The sequence below is a fragment of the Pelophylax lessonae genome, assembly GCF_965119305.1.
Source record: "Pelophylax lessonae genome assembly, chromosome: 2".
Lineage (NCBI taxonomy): Eukaryota > Metazoa > Chordata > Amphibia > Anura > Ranidae > Pelophylax > Pelophylax lessonae.
The window spans coordinates 46,576,411-46,599,253 of NC_138769.1; the positions used below are offsets into that span (position 1 = coordinate 46,576,411).

At 43.9% G+C, this 22,843-nt stretch overlaps 1 protein-coding gene across 1 annotated transcript in view; it reads right to left on the reverse strand.

Annotated features, from left to right (window-relative positions):
- The window catches only part of LOC309545909 (bromodomain and WD repeat-containing protein 1-like), a 348,182-nt gene that overhangs the window by 87,821 nt on the left and 237,518 nt on the right, over window positions 1–22,843 (reverse strand). The window contains exons 19-27 of the mRNA XM_082245330.1: window positions 21,337–21,499; window positions 17,849–17,939; window positions 16,633–16,770; window positions 9,361–9,428; window positions 6,603–6,792; window positions 6,401–6,523; window positions 5,042–5,149; window positions 4,783–4,907; window positions 4,023–4,105 (exon numbers count right to left, since the gene is read on the reverse strand). Of these exons, the coding sequence (XP_082101456.1) occupies window positions 4,023–4,105; window positions 4,783–4,907; window positions 5,042–5,149; window positions 6,401–6,523; window positions 6,603–6,792; window positions 9,361–9,428; window positions 16,633–16,770; window positions 17,849–17,939; window positions 21,337–21,499 (1,089 nt within the window). The remainder of the gene's footprint in view (window positions 1–4,022; window positions 4,106–4,782; window positions 4,908–5,041; window positions 5,150–6,400; window positions 6,524–6,602; window positions 6,793–9,360; window positions 9,429–16,632; window positions 16,771–17,848; window positions 17,940–21,336; window positions 21,500–22,843) is intronic.

Genomic DNA, 22,843 nt, shown 5'->3' on the forward strand with positions numbered 1-22,843 from the left:
CTCAGACACCCTTGGTGCAGAAGAAAAAGCCACCAAGAAGGTAACCTTCTTGGACAATTTAAGTAGAGGAATCTCGCAAATATTTTCCAATGGCGGTTATTGAAATCCGATAGCACCAAGTTGAGATCCCACAAGGGCAACAGGGACTGTACTGGGGGAGCCAAGTGGTGAACCCTCTGAACAAATGTGTGAACCACAGAAAGTGTGGCCAAAGAAATAAAAAAAAAGCAAACTGCAAATGGCCGAACCTGGCCCTTGATGGTACCCGAGGCCAGGTGCTGCTCAACACCTCGTTGGAGGAAACCGAATCAACTCCTGGGGGGCTGAGGTGATACCCCTTGACAATGCTCCTTGCCCACGGCAAGTGGAGGAAGCGCAGATGACCGACATATAGCCTCTTAATATCGATAGAGGCCAGAGGATCCCCCTAAGATACGGATGCCACTACCGTACGAATGGACTCCATTCGAGAAATCTGTACCCGCAAATAAGCAGTTCAGAACTTGAGGTCAAAGATTGGACGTACCACACTTTCCTTCCTAGGACCTGCAAACATGTTTGAAATAAAAGCCAGTTAACCAACGTTACGATTCTGAGACCGGAACAATCACCCCTTGTAGTATCAAATTTTGCACCGCCCCGAAGAGACCTCGCTGGCAGTCTGGGGATAAACGCAGGTTGGAAGGAGAGAACCGTACTAGAGTAGAAGATCGAAAACTCGAACTTGTAGCCGGGCCGATCAAATCATGGACCCACCTGTCTGATCAGGGAGGTCCACGGTCCGGAGGAAGCAAAGACGTCCTCCCCCGCCCCAAACATGGGTGATGGCGCCCCTTCAGTCAGAAGAGACCTTGTCCACAGGTCTGGAAGGACCTGCTCTCGGCATACCAGACCAGGACCGCAAGAAACCTCCGGAGGAGGTCCTTCCAGGGAGACTCCAAATAGGCGATTCCCCCAAAGTGAAGATCACACAAGGCCTTCTAGACAGCCTGGTCCACAGACCAGTATATTAGCCATATTATGTGCCGAAGGATATTGCGGTCAAGGACAGTCCGGAGACAAAGGGAGCCGCATCCAGAGAGGCATTAGACGAACTGCAAACTCTGGACCAAAAAGCCCACCAGCTCCACAAGGGCAGGTGAAGGCTGTTCTCCCTTTCAGATTCCAGCACAAAAGATGTGCCCATTTGGGAAAGTATGGGACACCAATGCTATGGTGAACACCGATCCAAGAACCGAACCGGCCACAGTAAAACATGCGGCGGACCAAAGTCTTGGCTCTCCCGACTGATCTTTTTTAACAACTTCCCACGAATCGACTTACCTGAACGTCGGCTCGGAGAAGTGGTTGTACCGGGATGATGCCTGCAGCTGCAGGCATCAACCCGGGTACTGTTCTTTAGAGCCGGCAGTCGGCTTTTAGAAGATAACAGCCGATGCGGCTCAGGAGCCGCTCAGCCATTATCCCAGCAATCCCATATTGCAACAGCTGCCATTTTATTCTCCAGAGTCTTTGCTAAAAAAAATTATATATAATGTTTGGGGGTTCTAAGTAATTTTCTAGCTAAAAACACTGATTTTACCGTGTAAACAACATGTGTCAGAAATAGGCTTGGTCCTTAAGGCTCCGTTCACATCTAGGCGTTTTGGGGCGTTTTTGGGGAGTTTTTCTGCTCTAGGATCAGCTCTCAAAACGCCCAACAAGACAAATCCTATTCATTTCAATGGCCCCTGTTCACATCTGAGCGTTTTGACGCTGTAAGCAAAACGCCCAACACTCAAAAAAGTACATGAGCTTCTTTTTGAGCAGATTACAGGCGTTTTCCATTGGTTTCTATTCAATCTAAAAACGCCTGCACAAAAAACGCCTGTAAAACCGCCTGTAAATCGCGGTAAAAATCGCGGTAGAAAACGCTACGCTCAGGTGTGAATGTAGCCTAAGTGGTTAAAAACCAGAGACTCCCATCGGAATTATGGTGGATTTATTCAGCCAGGAAACCTGAGAGTCCCCCACAGGTGGGACAGCCCACATACTCAGACTCCTCAAGGGATACTGTCTAGTGAAAATGCTCAAGCACTGCCATATTGCGTTTAGTACAAGCCCACTGATTTGTGACAATTTTGTCACAGTAGGAGGGAAAAGGGGAATAACTTTGCCGCTTATGAGCAACTGCGGGCCCCAAGGGGACCGGCGCCTCTGACGCAGCAGCAGCTGCATCCCAATATTTAAGTTACCCACCTCGATACAATCAGTGTATTAACCAATGCCCTTGCATGCGCATGTGCAGTAAAAGAGGAATCATCCTCGCCATCAGAGCACCTGAAGTGCATGGACAGAGACCCAGTAGAGTCACTATATACTAAGCACATCCTGAGAACATAAGAAACAGGGAGGTCGCCGACCACAGTCCCGCAAGGAGACACTACTGGCTAAAGGTTCACAGAAGGACCACCTATTAGACCCGCAAAAAAAAAAAAAAAAAAATGTCACCTTCCATAGAGGGCATAATAGGACATAGCCCCCTTGAGGGGAGGGGGGGCACCCACTGTGAGGCAGACGCGCAGGAAGAGTACCCTCACCCACACAATAATAGCTAGTACAATTTGTTTGCTTCAAAAAAAATAAAAAAATAAAAAATATTAGGTGCCCCACGGTTCAAGGGAGGCACTAGGCAGACCATATGATCCCCCCGCGAGGGGAAGAGGCAGATTACTATCCGCAGCTCCGTCAACCCAGTCAGCAGCTTCGACAGCTTGGCCAACAGCTCGGACAGCCAGCCACGAGTAAGCCGCGCCTTAAATTTGGGGCCTGATCCAGCATGAGTCTCACGTCCGTCGGCAGCTCTGTTAGCTTGATCAGCAGTTCAGACAGCTTGGCCAACAGCTCGGACAGCCAGCCACGAGTAAGCCGCGCCTTAAATTTTTGGCCTGATCCGGCCGCTCGAGGCGCACATTTGTCAGCAGTACCGTCCGCTATCTCACAGCTCGGACAACTGGGCCAGCAGCTCACGGTCACTCGGACAGCATGGACAGTCACACAGACCGCTGTGAGTAGGCCGCAAAGCGGGCCTAAATATTCGGCCTGATCCGGCCACGTGAAACATCCGTTACCCCCCCTCCCAGTCCAATAATCGCCGCGATCTGGACAACCGGTCAGCAAATACCCCGAGCATGTGGCAAAGCCAGCTCCTACCTCACCCAGGAAGGGAGGGAGGGAGGGACGGGGGGGGGGAGGGGGTTGTGGCCAAAAGACCCACCATCCATGTTTAGAGGGACTGGGGGGATGGAAGGGAACCTGGGGGATCCGACCAACCGGGGGGGGGGAGGGGGGGCAGGGGAGTGGAATTGGGTCCGACCAACCCAAGGAGGTGCCCACGTTCACCCAGAGGAACCAGAAAGGGAGAGGGGGGACACTACCCGCCACACCTTGGAACCTGGTGGGCACCACTCGGGGCAGATCGCCTACCCATGTTGGAATGGGGGGGGGGTGCTGCGGGCCAGAGGTCAGAGGTACTCTGCGACTCAGGCTGTGACCAGGTCATATGCGTCCTCGCAAGGTGTTTCACTCGCCGGCCAGCCCCCCGTCCTGTGTGGCTAGGTCACGGCTAACCTTGCATGGAGGTGTGGTCTGCACAAGCTCGCTGGCAAGACTGGGAAGACCGTAAAAATCTATGATATCCAGTGCGTCACCCAGTCCGGCAGTTGATTTTAGTTCTCACTGGAACAGACTTGAAAAACAACAAAAGGAAAAAAGTTCAGTTTAAAAATGAAAAATTGCTAGGACCAAAGATCCCAGCAGGGAGCTAAGTCCTTAATTCCTGACTAGGCAGAAAAAAAAAAAAACTGAAGAGCTAGAGCAGGAAGTTAGAGTATACCCCCTGGGACTGCCCTATGGGCGGAGTCAAACTTAACTCTTTTCCGCCTAGTGTCCTACTGCTAATGAGAGCAGCATAACCCAAGGGTTATGGAGCTGTGCTCATTAACGAACGAAAGAGAAAGAAAGAAGAAAAAAAAAAAACTTACCAGCCTGCCAGTTTGTTCTCCGAGCATGATCATAGAACTGTCTTAGTACAAGGAAGTCAATCACATCTGGCATGTCATGATATCTACAGAAAAAAAACAATGATTTGTTTTGATGACAGTTAGCCCCCAGGGCTTCAGCTGACCTGCAGATATGGTTTAATGTGCAGGAGGGGGGAGCTACATTTTATTTAAGCAGTGTGTGAAATATGCAAAATGTTATGCTAAAATATTTCTTCATCTTTAGAAAATGTACCAGGAAAATTTAGGCAACAGCAGCAAAAGGGACAAAAAAATAACTAACCTTAGTGCGAAACATATGTTAGGGATACAAATTAAAAGATATTTAGAATGAACTCAACCTTCTTAAAATTAACAATGTTGTAATTTTTCAAAAAATTCAAGTTCATTACTCTAAGCATTTATGAAGCTCACTAGCACTGGGTGCATACTGCACAATTGCCAATGACCCAACCAATTCAGGTGTTAGTATGTTCAAACTAGTAACAGTGATCTGGCGTAGGGATACAAAGTAGCCCTTATGGAGCACAGCATCAATGACAAATTTTCAGCAAGGTGGAATATATCTGCTACTAAGGATTCTATTGAGAAGTTGAGGTGGACACTGTTACAGCCTACAACTCCATAATTTACCATTAGGACTTCCAGCACCCTGAAAACTTGAGAAAATAAAAAAAGTTTTTAACTGGTGTAATTAGCAATTAGGTTCAAAATAATAAATCAAAGCAAAAGGAAAACATACTTGAGAGAGAAGGATTGTCCCATGAGATTTCCATTAACATGGTCTATCAAGGCAAGTTTAAGACAGCACAAAGTGGGAGGTCCAATTTCATATCGGATCCCAACAATTTTCACCAATTCCTGGTCCTGGTCAAAAACAGAACACGTAAAGAACTCAAGACCGAGAAGAGAATGTCTACACAAAAGATGTCTAGGTACAACATTCCCCTGGCACACTATAGGACACCCCATGTATCAGACTACAAAAATGGAGAACTTACCCTAAGTTCACATTTTTTCCATGGCTCTTTCATTGAGTTTAGGATACTGAGGTTACTTCTCCTGACTGCATTAATATAAGATTCGTGACCTTGTCTGAAGTAAACTACCTGTTAACATATCAATGCAAAACAAAACACAGCCATATATTAACAAAATTGACTGAAAATGTTATAGTGAACCTGTAGATAAAGTTAATGGTCAAGCTTGTGCTGGTTTATGGAACATTTTCTAGAGAACAGCCAAAAGGTGCCTGTGCAATTTAGCCACCCTTGGGGCAAAAAATCCATAAGTGTGATAAAGACTGATCTATAAATCTGGCCATAGATGACCCTGTTTTTTTTTTTGTTTTTTTTTCATTCAGCCAGAATTTCTACTCCCCAATTTCTCATTGTTGTGTCATTGTATTCTGACAGCAGAGAGGCTTCCCCATCGTCCGAATATACTGATCAGCGCTGCAGGCTAAAAAGCCTGCAGTGCTGATTGAGAGGAACATTTTCAGCAGGGCAATTGTACAGAAGTCAATCGATAGATTAACTTCTGTAAATCCCCGTGCCCATACATGGATTCAAATACAGCAGCCCCATGCTGAAACAGCTGAATTTTGATCCATTTATGAGCAGTTTAAGACAAACACAGCTCTGCTTACCTAGCATGTTTTTGGCAATATTTGGAGAGGAGAAGGAATAGCAGTGTGCGAAGATGCTGAGTCATCTGAGGATATCACAACGGCAATATGGATAGATATTCTAACCTACTCAACTAAAGCTACCCCCAAAAGTTGTTGGCTTGCCAGGGTCTGGCTGCCTCTACAGAAGAAAAAAAAGTTAGCTCAGTCTAACTAAAAAATTGTTTGATTGGTCCACTTATCTAATGTCTGCTAATGCATAAAAGGTAAGTCCGAAAAATTGTAGGCTGCTATACATGCTATAAGTTCTGCCAAAAGCAGCACCGGAGTGCCCATGGGACACCTCCAAACTGGAACTGAGGCAATCCCCACCACCAGTATGGCGCTAAAGTAAATTGAAATACCCAACTGGAAAAATGTGCAATGGTAAAAATGTATTCTATAAAATATCCTGGTGCAAATGCGTGCTACCATACAAAAGCATAATATTCAAAAGTGCTAATGTGAATATAAAATAATAATATATAACTTTATTTTCCCAATACATTTAAATACTATTTTAAATGAATATTCATTAGTACGTGGTAAATGCAGCCATACCAGATGATACTAGGTTGATGCTGGTATAATTCTTACTATACCTAACCAAATCAGCTGACATGTCCGCTTATAAAAGCCCCTGAGAAAGTGAACACTAGAAATTGACAAAGGTCCCACTCATCTATTAACTCACTTCATCTCCCATTTGTGGGACAAAAGGGGATCTTCGAGGATTTGTATCTGTGATCCATACTGAAGGATGCCATTCATTTGAGAGCTCTCTGCTTACAGGAAGCCTCTGTAAACTTGCTGCAGACTAGAAAACAAAAGTAAACGTCAGATTAAGAATGTGGTAACGCTAGCCAAGAAAAAAGGATGTTCAGCACACAGCATACCTCATTCTGGGGTTCGGGTGATCTCTTTCTTGGAGGTGAAGCCTTCTCTGGGGATTTCTCCTCTGCAGAGCTCTCATCATCAGAACTACTGATAAACTTTCTAGCTCTTTGCCTCGCAGAAACTCTGCTAGGAGGATGCAGGTTATTTCCGGCATTTGCGGTCCAATCAGAATACTCGCTGGAAGAGTCACTACAACACAGGAAAAGTAAAAGACAGCATAAAGAGGGCCTTGTACATTGGAAGTGGTTCTCAAAGGCTGATGTTTTCCACATTACTATTTACCCATGCTTTGTTCCACATTGTGTTAAAGCGGAGTTCTAGCCATTTCACTCACCTGTCCAACGGTCCAGCGATGCGGCCGCCCGAAGCCTCGATCCTCTCCCTCGGCATCACTGCTGTGGGCACCCGGCTGTGACAGTTTGCGGCTTCACAGCCGGGTACCCACTGCGCATGCGCGAGTCGCGCTGCGCGTCTTGATTGGCCGGCAATCGTCTGGGACCTCTGACATGTCCCAGAAGATTGCAGGGAGGGAGGGGGGAGAGGAGAACTTCCGTTCAGGGCGCCGCGGCGCTCCGAGCGGAAGTGGGAGCGGGTACCTGTCAAAACTAGGTACCCGCTCCCCCCCAAAAAAATGACATGCCAAATGTGGCATGTCAGGGGGTTAGAATACCTAAAGCGGAAGTTCCACTTTTGGGTGGAACTACGCTTTAAGACTTTTTCGTAAGGATTTGGGGCTTTGCTTCCTTAAGTCAAAGTTGCTCCACCTTCTCCCATAATTGGTGGGGTAATGGTCAGGTACCAGAGGAGAGATTGAGAAAGAAGGGATTCACAGACTGAATGAAATAGATGCTGGGAGATTTTTGCACTGCTGCTCCCCAGGTACAGCTTCCTCTCCAGCAATATTACAGTGACACAGTAGTACCATCACCAAAACTACAGAAAAGGAGTGCCTAAGCACAGACAGTGCATAGCAATTTTTCAGGTAGAATTCCAGACAAAAAGGTAAACCTTTTAGGGTACCGCTTTGGCACAATTACCATTTCTAAAGGTTTCCTATAAGGTAGCCAATCTTCGGGTTTTGGGATTGGGTATGCAAAATTGTAAATAAGCAACTTATGCTAAAAATCTAAAGGTAGTTTCATAGTAGCGATTATAGGCCAGACTGGGTGTTCTTAGGCCCAAGCTTGATCCCCAATTGCGATAGATCCAATACTCTGGATCCCCCTGAAACACCACAAAGCTGTCTTATGCCCTACACTCTCCCCTTTCCACAAACGTATGGAAAATGAACTGTAGAAGATGGTCCCTGTGCTCTCCCTATACACCTGTGACTTCCCTTTTCAGCAACCCCCTCTTTCCATCTGTTATGCAGTCGGATGGGTTTGGTTGGTGGTTGAAGAAGGAACTCTACCGTATAGGGGATTTTCTTGACCATAAAGGGATGCTCCCTTAACTGTACTTTATGCACAGCTTGGAGATGCCCTCCTCAGAGAACTTCCGTCTGCAGCAAATTTACCATTTTCTAAGCACATTATGGAAAAATAGTCCTGATTAGCAGGATGCACCATGTTTGAAAACCAGTGTTTGCAAGAGACCCCACTGTGGGGGTGCTCTTCTACATTATACAAAGATTTTATCACTCCATCTGCTAGACTTTACCAGGTGGCATGGTAAGAGGATCTGGGAATAGCTCTGAGGTGGAGGACTGGCGTTCTAGGAGTACCTGTATCCACAAAGGTGTGCTGAATATGTCTTTGATTGAAGTAGGGTATAAAGTTAATGCCAGGTGGTACTTGGTACCAGAGTGACTTTTGAAGATGTTCCCGGGTTCGTCGGTTTCCTGCTTCAGGGGTTATGGTCAGTTGGGCACAACTTTACACATATGGTGGACTTGCCCTAAAGTTCCTCAATTTTGGATAAGGTTACACTCTTTGATATACTTGGTTACTATGGTGAATAATATTACTAACGATGCAGACATTGCACTGTTAAACCATTCAAGAATTTCCCAAGACGCACACAAACTTTGATTTACTTCATGTTTTAAGCAGGCAAAATCATTATTGTAACTGCATGCAAAGGTCTGGTTATCAAAGTAGCCCTGGGGAAACGTAAGCTTACCTGGGTCATGCTGAAGTAAAAGATTGTGAGTGTCTTGCGGGATAAACAATCACTGTTTGAAAGAAAATTGGTCCCCCTGGCTTTAAGTGGTTGTAAAGTCAGGTTTTCTTTAATGCATTCTATGCATTAGGATAAAAAGCCTTCTGTGTGCAGCATTCTATGCATTAAGGTGAAAAACCTTCTTGGTTGCTGCTGCCCACCAGTCCCCCCATTAGTCTTACCTGAACCCGAATGTTCCTGCGACGAGCATGATCCCAACAGCTCCAGCCGCTGTCTGGGGTCCTCACTGGATAGATTGATCACAGCAGGAGCCATTGGCTCCCACTGCTGTCAATCAAATCCAGTGACATGCGTGCAGTGGCGGGGCCAAGTCCTGCTGTCTGTTAATGGACGCAGCAGCGAGACTCATGAGCGTGCCCACATAGGTGCCCCCATGGAAAGAGGCTCTCCGTGGGGGCACCCGATGACAAGGAGGAGCCAGAAGCGATGCCAGGGCACCCCAGAAAAGGAGGATCGGGGATGCTCTGTGCACAGAGCAGGTAGGTATAGCAGGTTTGTTATTTAAAAAAAAAAAAAGAAAAAAACGAACCTTTACAATCAATTTAAGCTCACATAGGTCAAAAGTAAATACTGTACCTTGTATTTCCCCAATCTTCCTCGTCATCACTGGGAGGATCCGATGAATTTTCTGCTTGATTCTCCGTCTATGGCAGAAAAACCACTAGGTGTTTAAAAATGCTGGACATCAACATGTAATACCACTCAGGCAATAAAAAGTAGCAAGGACATCCAATACTCCAGCTCCACCCAAAAAATAAAGTTAACTTAAATTTAGATACCAGCCGTTTGAACACGCTGCCCATGCACAGTGAATGTTGGAAATGTAATTAATCTTTATCGTGACATGACATTTTTTACATGCTTCCTGCTTGTTTATTTTTTAATGACATCTTCTGATGTAATGCAGCAAGCATTCCTGCTCAGTAACTACTGAGATAAAAATCAATTAGCCACAAAAAAGTACGTATTCAACCAAACAGCTGAAAGAATTACATTGAGGGAGAGAAGCATTAAAGTGCAAGTCCACCCTAACACTAAAATCCGTGCATCTACAGACATCCACGATCTAACACTAACTTTTCTAGCCCTGTAAAGAAGAAATCAATATACATACCTTTTTTGAAGCCAATCCAACCTGGTCTCCAGGGGAGGAAGCTCTGCAGAGGACACGGCCAACAATGGCTGTGAAATTAAGTGACATCACCCATAGACTTTCTATGGGGCTTCCGTTGTCTGCTTTGTCCTCTGCACCCACCACCACAGCGAAGCCGCGGTTGAAGAGATCAGCGTGGGATCAGGTCAGATCAGCTTAAAAAAAAAAAAAAAAAAAAAAAAAAAAAAAAAAGGTAATGTATACGGATTTCGTGTTTACAGGGCTGGATGGGTTAGTGTTAGATCATGGAGGTCTGTAGATGCAGGAATTTTAGTGTTAGGGTGGACTTATCCTTTTTTCAAATATTTTATTTATGCCAAGACCGACGAACCGGATCAAGTAAATACACCACCTGTCAGTAGTGAACAGATAGTGTTAACAAGCACCAACAGAAGTACATTGGTAACAGTGCAACATAATATAAAACATAAGGCATACAGGTAAATGTAAGGCAACAACCAGAACGAGGGCACGGGCCCGCAAGGCACTTAAAGACAACGGTCAATAAGGTGTAGTTGCCGCCAAGGCAGCAGTAGCCATTTCGTCCCCTTCTTGATTTTCTAAGGAAAGCTCCAAAGAAGGACAGTAAGAACAGAAGAGAGAGAGAGAGAGAATAGAACGAAAAGATAGGAAACCAGAGAAGGCGAAGGGAGCAAACGGGCAGGTGAGGAAAAAAAAAAGGGGGAGGGGGGAGAAGAATGGGCACGTGCGGTCATGTTGGTATGTACTGCGGACGCAATCCCCTACCATCAGGAATTAGGAGAGGCAGCGGCCCTCACAGGGCACAATAACTTTCGCCCCCCGTCCGAAAGCACAAAAAGATTCCACAGCTCCCACGTTTTTATTAGAGTTCCCTTTTGAATTGTGCAGATAAACGTAGGTCTTCCATTTTATTAACTTCTTCAATTTTGCGAATACAGTCGCTAATCGTCGGAGGAGAGGGTGTCTTCCAATGCAAAGGAATACAGGACTTGGCCGCATTCAGAATATGAAACAGGATCGATTTTTTGTATTTCTTCAGGGGGATAGTGGAAACGTGTAGCAGGAAAAAAAGCAGGATCATTCGGAATCACCCAGTCGGTGAATTCTTGGGCCAGGGCACGCACGTCGCCCCAAAAGCGAGATAACCGTGGGCAGGACCAGAACACGTGCAGCAACGTCCCCAAAGCCCTCCCCCCCCCCCCCCCCCCCACCGGCACCTCCAGCAACAATCTGGGGTATTTGGAAAGAACTTGTGGAGCAAAGAAGGAACCCGGTACCATCTCGTGAGAAGTTTATAATTAGTCTCCTGAATCTTCGTGCAGACGGGGGTCTACAATGCAAGCGTAAATATACAGCATTCCTGTCTCGTCGTGAATGTGCAATTCAGGTCCCTCTCCCATTTTTCCAAACAGGGCAAGCATTTGTCCTCAGGCGGCAAAGACAGTAAGTAGTAAACCTTGAACAGCGTTCGCAGCAAAGCGTCACTACCTGAACAATACTCTTCAAAGAGCATGAGGTCCCTACTTAATGCCTCCGGGGCTGGCAAAGAATGTAGGAAATGGTGCAGTTGTACAGCATTCCAAAAAGGGAGTGTAAAAGGCCCCTGTAGATCAGTGAGGCGAGCAAGAGTGGGCCAGCGGTCATTACTCACAAAGTGTGAGGCCTGGAAGTATCCTGTCTCAAGTCTGGTAGAGGGCGGTCTGATATGCCCGGCGGGAAAGCAGGGTTACCCAGGACTGGAATCAGAGGAGAGTCAGCCGAAGTCAGCAGCAATCGTTTCATGAGCGAGGACGAGACCCTCAGCATCGGTCCAATCGTGGGGTGCCTCAAGAGGCCTCAAGAAAGGGAAGTACAGCACCACGGTGCCCCTCCCAAAGCTGCGTCTGGGACTTATCCTTTTAACCACTTCCCTAACAGCGCATTGTAAAATGACGCCGGCAGGAATGCTTTCGCGCAGAGCAGCGATTGTGAATGAGGTGTGTCCCTCGGGACACAGCCCATCCCCGATCAATGTAAAGAGCCTTTACCATGTGATCGGCTGTGTTCAATCACAGCCAGCCACATGTACTGTCCTTGTACGCGCCCCCAGGTGCGCGCAGAGCTGCCATCGGGGATGGAGAGTGTCACTCTGACACAGCCCATCCCGATCAGAGTAAAGAGCCAATGAAATTTGCTCTTTACCACGTGACCACCTGTGTCCAATCACAGCCAGTCACAGAATGTAAACAAACCGTGGTAACTAGCTGTTACTGGGCTCTCCTCACACATTGATCCTGTGTGAGGAGGAGATTGCGGTACCAGCTAGTTACTGTTACAGCACAAAGTAAAACACACTGATTGCCCACTAAGAGGACCTGTCACCAGCCCATCAGGGCACCCAAGTACCCGTCATCAGGGCACCCAAGTACCTATCTGCAGCCCATCAGAGTACCCGAGCACCTATCTGCAGCCCATCTGGGTGCCCGAGTATCTATCTGCAGCCCATCAGGGTACCCGAGTGCCTATCTGCAGCCCATCAGGGTACCCGAGTACCTATCTGCAGCCCATCAGGGTACCCGAGTACCTATCTGCAGCCCATCAGAGTACCCAAGGACCTATCTGCAGCCCCTCAGATTACCGGAGTACCTGTCTTCATCCCATCAGAGTACCCAATTACCTTTCTGAAGCCCATCAGAGTACCCAAGTACCTTTCTGAAGCCCATCAGAGTACCCAAGTACCTTTCTGAAGCCCATCAGAGTACCCAAGTACCTTTCTGAAGCCCATCAGAGTACCCAAGTACCTTTCTGAAGCCCATCAGAGTACCCAAGTACCTTTCTGAAGCCCATCAGAGTACCCAAGTACCTTTCTGAAACCCATCAGAGTACCCTGTCTGCAGCTGATCAGTGTACCCGAAGTACCTATCTGCAGCTCATCAGAGTACTTGTGTACCAATCTGCAGCCCATGCCTCAGATTATACATTGGGGTGTTTGCTTTCCAAAATGGGGTCATTTTGTGGGCGTTTCCATTGTCCTGGTGCTCCAGGGCCTTCAAAATTGTGATAGGTTGTAATGATATTAGATGTGTAATTTATTCTCCTAGAACGCCTGAAAGTGCTACTTGGATGTTGGGGATCTGTATGTGGCCAGGCTGTGGAAAAGTCTCACACATGTGGTATCGCCATACTCAGGAGTAGCTGAATGTATTTTGGGGTGTATTTTTTTGCTATGTACATGCTATATGTTAGAAATAGCATATAAATTGACAATTTTTGTAACAAAAGAAAATACGTTTTCATTTTCTTTCCACATTTTCCAAAAACTTGAGGAAAAAAAATGACATGTTCAAAAGTCTCATTATGCCTCAGACTCTACAATGGGGTGTTTGCTTTCCAAAATTGGGTCATTTTGTGGGTAATTCTGATGTCCTGGTTCTCCAGGGACTTCAAAAGTGTGACAGGTAGTTAGGAAATTATGTGCATAATTTATGCTCCTAGAACACCCAACGGTGCTCCTTGCATGTTTGGCCTATGTACATGGCAAGGCTGTGTAAAGGTGTCACACATGTGGTATCGCCATACTCAGGAGTAGCAGAATGTATTTTAGAGTGTAATTGCAAGTATGCATATAACCACTTCCGAAGACGTCACACTCTGACGAAACGCGTCAAGTTGGCACGCACGTTGCCTCGCTTTGAGCTAGCAGCTGGACCGCACGCCGAGACTCTCACTTCCGGGTTCGGCGAGGAAAGCGGAGAGAGCCAGCATCCTATGACATACCATAGCTGCAAAGGCAACATAGGCGCTCAATAGCGGTTTATTTGCACATTGACCCCATTATCTTTGGGGCAATTTTGTCTTTGCTGTGTCACCTACGTTCTTTTTGGAGTGGTTTTATCACTTGGGAGTTTTTAAAGTATCAGCTGCAGTTTTGATCGGGGGTTTTTATGGAGATTTTATATGGACATTGTTTGTGAAGATTGCTGTGAGTTTTATGAAAGTTCAATAAAAAGGAAAACCTTTTTACACTATGAGGAGCATATATCTTTTTCTTCCATGCTGAGTGTCCATCCCTATCCATAAGGAGAACGTCCACCCTCGTATCCATACACAGGAGCAGCAGCATAAAGCGTTATAGATTCCATTTGGCGTACGCCATTGGAATCCACACCATCTAGTAAGTGTGTTACCTTACCCCATTTAGCACAGAGTGGTAGAACCTTAAGAACCACCGTCACGCACGATCCCATCCAGCACACCAGAGACTTTTTGAGCAGGATTTTGCACTTTAAAGTTTATTTGTGTCATGGACTATTTTTGGTGTTAATGTTTATGTATATTTATTCTTGCACTGCATATATTTTGCACAATTAATTTATTTGAATCGTATTTATTGCAAGCATTTTTCCACAAGTTTGCATGCGAACTTTAGTGGATGATTCATCACAATTGAACATTATTGTTTACAAGTTTTTTTATATATTCCAATTTTTCATCAGTATTTATTTATTTAATATTATTTATTTATAAGAATTGATTGCACGGGCACTTTTCTTGGCATAATAATATTAGGTTAGCGCAGTAAATACACCCATTCATTTTCCCGAGATCACTTCCTACTAACTAGTGTCTTTGATTACTTGCTGCTTTCCTATGCCTACTCAACTATTTACCTAGGCGCGAGTATAACCATCATCCTATGCATATGCTGTGTGTGAGAAATACCTTATGACAATTTTGTGTAAAAAAAAAAAAAAAAAAAGTATTTCCTTATTTTCCCAAGAATTATGGGAAAAAATTACAACTTCAAAAAACTCATCATGCCTCTTACTAAATACCCTGGAATGTCTATTATCCAAAAACAGGTCATTTGGGGGGGTATTTGTATTGTCCTGACATTTCAGGGCCTCAAGAAATGAGATAGGCCGTCGGTACATCAGGTGCGATTAGGTGTGATCAATTTTCAATCATTGGCACCATAGCTGTAGACTAACTTTCACACAGACTAAATAATATCCACTAATTTGGTTTTATTTTTTTTACCAAAGATATGTAGCAGTATAAATTTTGGCCCAAATTTATGAAAGAAAATTACTTATTTGCAAACTTTTATAATAGAAACTAAAAGAAAGTGGGTTTTTTTCCAAAATTTTCGCCTTTTTCACTTGTATCGCAAAAATAAAAAACCCAGTGGTGATTAAATACCACCAAAAGAAAGCTCCATTTGTGTGAAAAAAATGATTAAACATTTGATTGGGGACAGCGTTGCATGACTGAGTAATTGCCATTCAAAGTGTGAAAGCGCTGACAGCTGAAAATTAGTCTTGGCAGGAAGGGGATGAAAGTTCCCTGTATTGAAGTTGTTAAAGTAAAAATCAGTATCCTGCATTAAACAGGAAGCACAGTGCAAACCATCATAAATATGGCTATACTTAGAAACAAGGGTTTAATTAGAAGCTGAATGTGTTAATGCCTTACAGCACAGAGTTTTAACATCGTTTCATCGCCTTCCTTCATTTTTATTGAGCCTAACCAATAGAGGCATACATGGCAGAGGAGGATGATTTGAACTGGGGCATTAAGGATACAAAAAAAGAACATGTATGCGCTTCTTCGCATTTGCTTCTAACACCTTATTATACCCTTGAATTGTTTAAAACACACCAGGTCTACCCTAAAGTGGACTGAGGCTCAGATACATTTTTCATATTAAACTGAACCTGTAAGCAGTCTAGGGACTTACAAATATTTACTATTCTTAATGAGCTTTAAAAAAAAAAAAAATCATCACTCGCCTCTTTACCTACAGGCATCTGGAGTAATTCATCCAGAAAATTCATCATAGGTTTTACTTTAATTGCAGTCTTGCTAGGTGTAGGCCTCACATTTACAGGTATTTACTACCTCTCCTTGAGATCACAGTTCTCCCCCTCCAGTGTCACCACCTACTTCCTGGTGTGGGATGATCTCTCAGAGATGAAAATTTGGTGAACCCCCGTTGCCTGTGCAGTTCTCAATTGCAGCAGCCTCTCACAATGCAGCTTCCAACAAAGTTTCAGTTGACCACTGGGAGATGAGACTGAGGAAATGTTTCTTCCTGCCTGCAGCAGACTTTTGGAATTACCTCAACCTAGGCAAAATCACCTCACTGGGGCTCAGGAATAACTGTCCAATGATAAAAGGTGTTACTGTACACATTGGCCATATGAAAATGCCGGAGTTTGTAAAGTTACTAAAAAGTTCACTTTAAAGTGATTCCAACGTCAGAATGTTTTTTTCTCCTAATGCATTCTATGTATTAATATAAAAAAACATTCTGTGCGCAGCAGCCCCCCTCACCCCACCTAATACTTACCTGAGCCCCATCTCGATCCAGCAATGTTGCACGAGAGACTCGGCTGTTCGGGACTCTTCCTCCTGATTGGCTGTGACATACAGCGGGCGCCACTGGCTCATGCTGCTGTCAATCAAAGCCAGTGAGCCAATGAGAGAGAGGGGGGCCGAGCCAATGCTCTGTGTGTCAATTTAGACAGGATGCATGCTGTGCGGGCACTAGGCAGGAAGGAGGGGCCAGGAGCACCGGCAAGGGAACTCAAGAGGAGGATCCGAGCGGCTTTATGCAAAACCACTGCACAGAGCAGGTAAGTATAACAGGTTTGTTATCTTAAACATAAAAAAAAAAAAACCTTCGTATCACTTTAAGCACAACGATAATGTTACAACTGGAGTTCACTTACTTCTTCCTCATATACAGAGGACATGGTTTCTTCTTTCTCCTCACAAGAGAATTCTATGAATTCCTCTACATCAGGCCTTGGTGGTCTTCTGCGACTCGATATCTTCTTCTTTTGCAGATTACGGACACAGTAGTCACTCTGAATAATATCAATATCGTTGACATATAAAGAGGACTATTCATAAAAGCTAGAGAAAAGAAAACTGCAAGTACTGAGGCCAGTGAGTAAATTCCAAGCACATTTTTTTTGTAAAGAGGTCATCAATGGTCAACCCTGTAATTCACTCATAATGGGCTTAGTGTAACACACTATCAAGGTACGTTTATAAACATCCTAGGATTCATGGGGTTAAAACAAGCGCAGGGCTGCTGCATCCATGAGCTTGGTGTGGATTTTTTCAGCCCCAATTGGCTTTAAAATAAAAATGATCGAGACCGCTCCAAATTCCTTTCCAATTCGGTTTCACTTTGCAACTGGTTACTTTACTTCATGACTATACCCCACCATTCTAATGTTCAATGAGACTCACTAGACAGTAGAAAAGCCATTAACTTTAAAGAGGTTGTAAACCGATATTTTTTTTTTTCTTTTCTTTACATCCTGAAATATAAAGACATAATGAGCTAGTATGCATCGCATACTAGCTCATTATCAAATACTTACCTTAGAACGAGCCCTCGCCGCGCCGCTCTCTTACCTCTATGACGGGCGACATGTACAGTCGCCCGTCTTCCGGGATCGCGGCTTTCGGCCATCTGATTGGCCGGAGCCGCGGTGACGTCACTCCTGCGCACGCGCGCGGGAGCCGACGGTCACGGCACAGGGCTCTGAAGGAACGGCACGATCTGCCGTTCCTTCAGAGCGCATGCGCCAGTGACGTCACTGGCTGCATCAAATGTAAATATCTCCTAAACGGTACATGTTTAGGAGATATTTACAGTACCTATAGGTAAGCCTTAACATAGGCTTACCTATAGGTACAACTTCCTGAGGAGGGTTTACTTCCTCTTTAAAAGAGCCAGTTAGCACTTAGCTGAGCAAAGTGGACCTTTAACATGGACCTGCCACATCACATCAAGTCTCCTATGTACAAAGGATCTCCCCTAGTATAATGTATACACTGGGTCCGATGGATGAATTAGAAGAATAGAGGACTGCAAGCATCACGTATGGGGTGTTTTTTTTTTTCCCTATGCACAGAAAATGTATTCCTCACCTCCTGAGAAGAATCTCGGAACTTCCTTTTGTGCTTCACAAAATCAAGTTTTTCTTGCCCACCTCTAGCAATTCTGTAATCTTCTTCCATTCTGCAACACAGGTTATAGAAAACAGACAACCGCCAAGGAGTGAAACTGAGTACCAGCATAGGATAGCATAGCATATAGCATAGGATGTTAAAGCAAACTTGTCAAGCAATAATAATGTCACAATAGATCAGTCACAGAAGCCCCTATTGCGTTTATTGGCTGTATAACAAATATAGGGCAGCACCTTCTCTGAAGCTGAAAGAGTTCAGCTTTATTGACCTGGAATGACTGCTTCAATCACAGGTGACTTGCACAAGCTGTGTGTCAGATTCCATTAAAGTTGGAAGTTTAATCTGCTCGTGTGTTGCCTTTTCTGGCCCCTTCTAAACCCTTTCATCAACATGCTAATACATTTTTTGCATAAAACACTTCTAATTTTATTACATACAATATTTTGACTTGACTGTACATGGATTAAAATTAGGACGGTTCAGCAGAACAGGCTGAATTTTGATGTATGGCCGTTCCCGAGAAGTCGATCTATTGACTTATCAATGACAAGCCTTGGACTCATTGTCGTCTTCACTGAGTCACTGTGCTTCTCTATGAAATATTAAAAAAGAATAGCGCACACATGCAAAAGAAACTACTTTTGCATGTGTGCGCTATTCTTTTTTAATATACATGTCTCTTGGTTCATAGCTGCACCAGCTTTAGAAATACATGGGTATGCTCCCCCAAATTTTTTGCTTCTTCTCTATGAAATGCCAGCATGAATTATGAAGTGGTGCAGGAGATGTCATGTTGCAGTCATAAGGTTAAACCATTGGAATAATAACTGGTCTATGATCACAATACTATTAAAGAGGTTGTAAACCCCTTTTGTTTACATTTACCTTTAGGTAAGCCTACATTAAGGCTTACCTATAGGTGCTATAAATATCTCCTAAACTTGCACCATTTGGAAGATATTTTCAGTGCATGCAGCCGATGACGTCATCGGCGCATGCGCTCTAAACGGCCACATGTGCCGTTCCTTCAGATGCCAGTGCCGTGAACGGTGGCTCTCGCGCGCATGCAATCAGATGGCCTGAGGACGAGATCCAGGAAGCAGGACGGCCGGACATGTCGGCCGTCCTGTCGGCACTGAGGGGGCTTCGTTTTTAGGTAAGTACTTCATAATGAGCTAGTATATACTAGCTCATTATGCCTTTGTCTTTAAAAGTTTTTTTTTTTTCACATTTTTTAAACCGGTTAACTTCCTCTTTAAACAAGTTACTAATGTACAACTGTGCCATCCTGTGTGAAGGTGGCTACAGACACTAGGTGCCAGCTAGTCATGTATGGCTTGACTGCTGAACAATGTACAAACATGTACATCTGTGATTATTAAGCAGAGAAGGAAGTGCTCAAGCACTGGCTTGTCTGAGGAGAAGACAAAAGCAATTATCCAGGAAAATCCATTTTGAAAGTCTGATTCTTGCCCACAGCAAGCTTTGTCAGAGGACGTCATGTACTGTCATGTATAAATGCATTTACATGAAAAACGTAATTTTTTTTTCTTTTAAAGCTGAATTCCAGGGTAAGCACATGTCATAAGAGGTATGGATCTTTGTGCATTTTTTCCCAGATCTGTGCCAAAATTTAGTATGAAATGTGGCCTCTGTGCAGGAGCTTCCTGTTTTAGGGAACTTGCACACTGATGTTTGAAAATCAGTATTCCTGGCAAAAATCTTGCATTTATTTTGCACACATTTGCGTGTACAGGAATAAAAAATAGCTCCTGGAATAGAATTTTTACCCCTTCAAATTCAAAAGTCTATACCTAAAATTGCTGCATTTTTAGGAAACGGTGTGCAAGAGGCCTTAAAGGCCTGTCACTGCTGCAGTCTTTCCTTGTGCAGGGTGACTGGTCTTGTTTCTGTCCCCTCCTGTAGTGATCTGCAGGCATCCTGTAGTTGGTGGAGCCTGCCGAGACCCTCCCACAGCTCTGCTCTCTACACAGCCTGTGTGAAGCACAGTGAAGATGTTAATGCAACTTTTACAAGATTATTACAGTAAAACCTTGGATTGAGAGCATAATTCGTTCCGGAAGCATGCTTGTAATCCAAAGCACTCTTATATCAAAGCGAATTTCCCCATAAGAAATAATGGAAACTCAGATGATTCGTTCCACAACCATTTATTCATAAATCCTTCAATTTATAGTCCATACAAAAAGATTATAGCATTGCGATAGGTTGTGTAACCATAAAATGTCCATCCACAAATAGCCGCTTCCACAAGGGGATTGGAAGCAAAATCCAGCAGGAGCTACAGGGTAGCAATATGGTTCCATTTAATGAAGGTACAACATTTAGCAACTCACATGGTTGATGAATAAAACAGGCACATCTAAGTATGCAGGCATGCGGGGTAAAGCTGTCCACATAGACCATCTTCTGCACCGCCGGCTGCTAGTCTGTAATCCTGACCGGGAAGACCACCCTGCAGTAAAACGATCTGAAAGCGAGGGGCAGCATGGAAAGGATGACGTAGATGACGGTGCGGAGGATGGTCCTATGTGGACAGATTTACCCCTGATGCCTGCATCCTTAGATGTGCCTGTTCCAATCATCAACCATGTGAATTGCTAAATGTTGTACCTTCATTAAATGTAACCATATTGCTACACTTAGAGGCGCCTCTCTTCTCTTTTATACTCAGCTGTGACTTGAGGCTACTTGTATATCAAGACATCGCTTGTATATCAAGTCAAAATGTATTTGAAAATTTTGCTTGTCTTGCAAAGCACTCTTAAAACAAGTTACTCTCAAACCAAGGTTTTACTGTATACGGGTTGCAAAGACATTTGGTGCACACAAAAAGATTTGTATCCCTTGTAGCCATTAAGAAATTTATTGAAATTAAACTTTTTGTGCCTGTAAATTAGTTTGAAGAACTAGACAATATTTTGCAAAAAACGCAGACAGGTTTTTTATGACAGAAGAGACTTGGAATGTCACTTCTGCAATTAATGCTGCTTCTCAGCCTGTTAACTTTTTTTTATCCAATTGTACATGCACCGCATACAGCCTCGGCATGATTTCGTACTGAAACAAATCAACTCCCATGGACAGTCTCTAAGCACTTCTATGATGGCTGAATGAAATTTCTCAGGGCCGGTTTCTTGATAACAGAACAAAAGTGGGACTTGCTTGGGCAATGTGAGGCCTAGGCACAGCCAGCTGTAGCCTCCACTGGAAAAGTGTTTGAGGGTGGCAATACAGAACAACTGAGACAGTCACAAGGTGCTAGCACTCTATAATAGCAACTACCTAAACAAGGACATTCATGGCAAATCATCAGGGATTATTTTAATAAAAAAAACTTAAATCTCTTTAGTTCTTACCTCTCAAAAAGTGCTCTCTAGGTCGTGCAGAAGATTGTTAATGTAACTATGGTTTCAGAAACATACCTGAATATGCTACTTGGTATCTCTGGAACGAGCACTCTCCTCTTCCAAGCTAACAGATCTCTCTCGGTGGCGATTTGACTACGGGGTGAATTGTGATGCATCTGGCGGACGCCCTCCACTTGCCCACTGCGTCTCAGACCAATATTTGGAGGAGATATGATGTCTGGATACAAGAACAATCATAGTATAAGCTAAGAAATGCTTGTTACAGGTCACTGAAATTTATGTACAGTAAATAGCAGAAACCACAAATTAAAAAGAACCTGCATCTAATTAATTACTTGTCAGAGAAACAAAGAGGCTGCTGTTGCAGTCTTTCTTCTAAAAATGTTAGTTGTCAGACTGCTCTGCTAAAGCTGGACATAAATGTTGATTTTTTTTTTTTTTTTTGTTCAACCAGTAGGTTGAATGAGGGAAAAAAAAAAAAGTTTCAAGTAATCTCGATGCAAGATACTCCACTGCTGGGCTATTGTACTCTGATATCGGGGGCTCCCCCTATCAGAATACATTAGGCAGCACTGCAGCCACTTGGCCACAGATTTTGATCAAAGGCTGGTTTTCCAGCAGGACCAGGCGACAAAAGGCAGTTAAACGCCTCTGTTGAACAAACAAGGCTACACACATTGATCGAAATTCAGTTGGCTTCTGCTGAACTGGTCAATTTTCCATAGGTGTATACCCAGCCTAAACCTATGGCTTCAGTATGTTTAATCATTAACCAGGAAACTGTATGCAGACTTTTCCCTTCTTAACCAGTTTGGCTCCAGAGCAATTTTTTTTTTTTTATTTGTCATATACATGCAAAAATCTTAAATCTTACTTAAACCACCAGAACATTATTTTCTAAAAGCAGAGGCCCTGTAGAATAAAAAGGGGATAGATGCAAAATTTTGTTTCATATGATATTTGCGCAACTGTTTATTAAACGCAAGTTTTTAAGAAAAAAAAAAATACATACATTTTTGTGCAAAACCACACCATATAATATCTTTTACCTTATTCTTAACCAAAAATGGGTAAGGTAAAAGATGAAGTTGCATTGAGTAAATAGATACCAAACATTCCATGTCTTAAAATTGCGTGCGCTCGCAATATCATCAAAACAGATGGCGCCCAAAAATCAGCCATAAGCTTGTGATTAGTGTGCCCAAAGAGCTGAACTGGTTAGGTTCAATTTTCAGGGTTACACATATATACACATTTTCACCAATAAAATTCCATGACTTTTCCATGACTTCACGTAAATATTCATGACCTAATGTTTCATGAAATGTCTATGTATACATGTTAAATAAGAAGAAAATCCATGTCACATCCAGCATATTTTTACTAAAATAAATGACAAGCTTTGTAGTGTAAAGTACCTCTGCAGTTAGGGTTTCGTTTCTGGATACAGAGTGACTCAAAATGGTCCCTTGTTTTACAGTGAATGAGATGGAAGCACCGCTGCCGCAGCTGGGATCCGGTGTCACTTCAGGCGCACGGGTGAAAAAGCCAGCGATCGGAT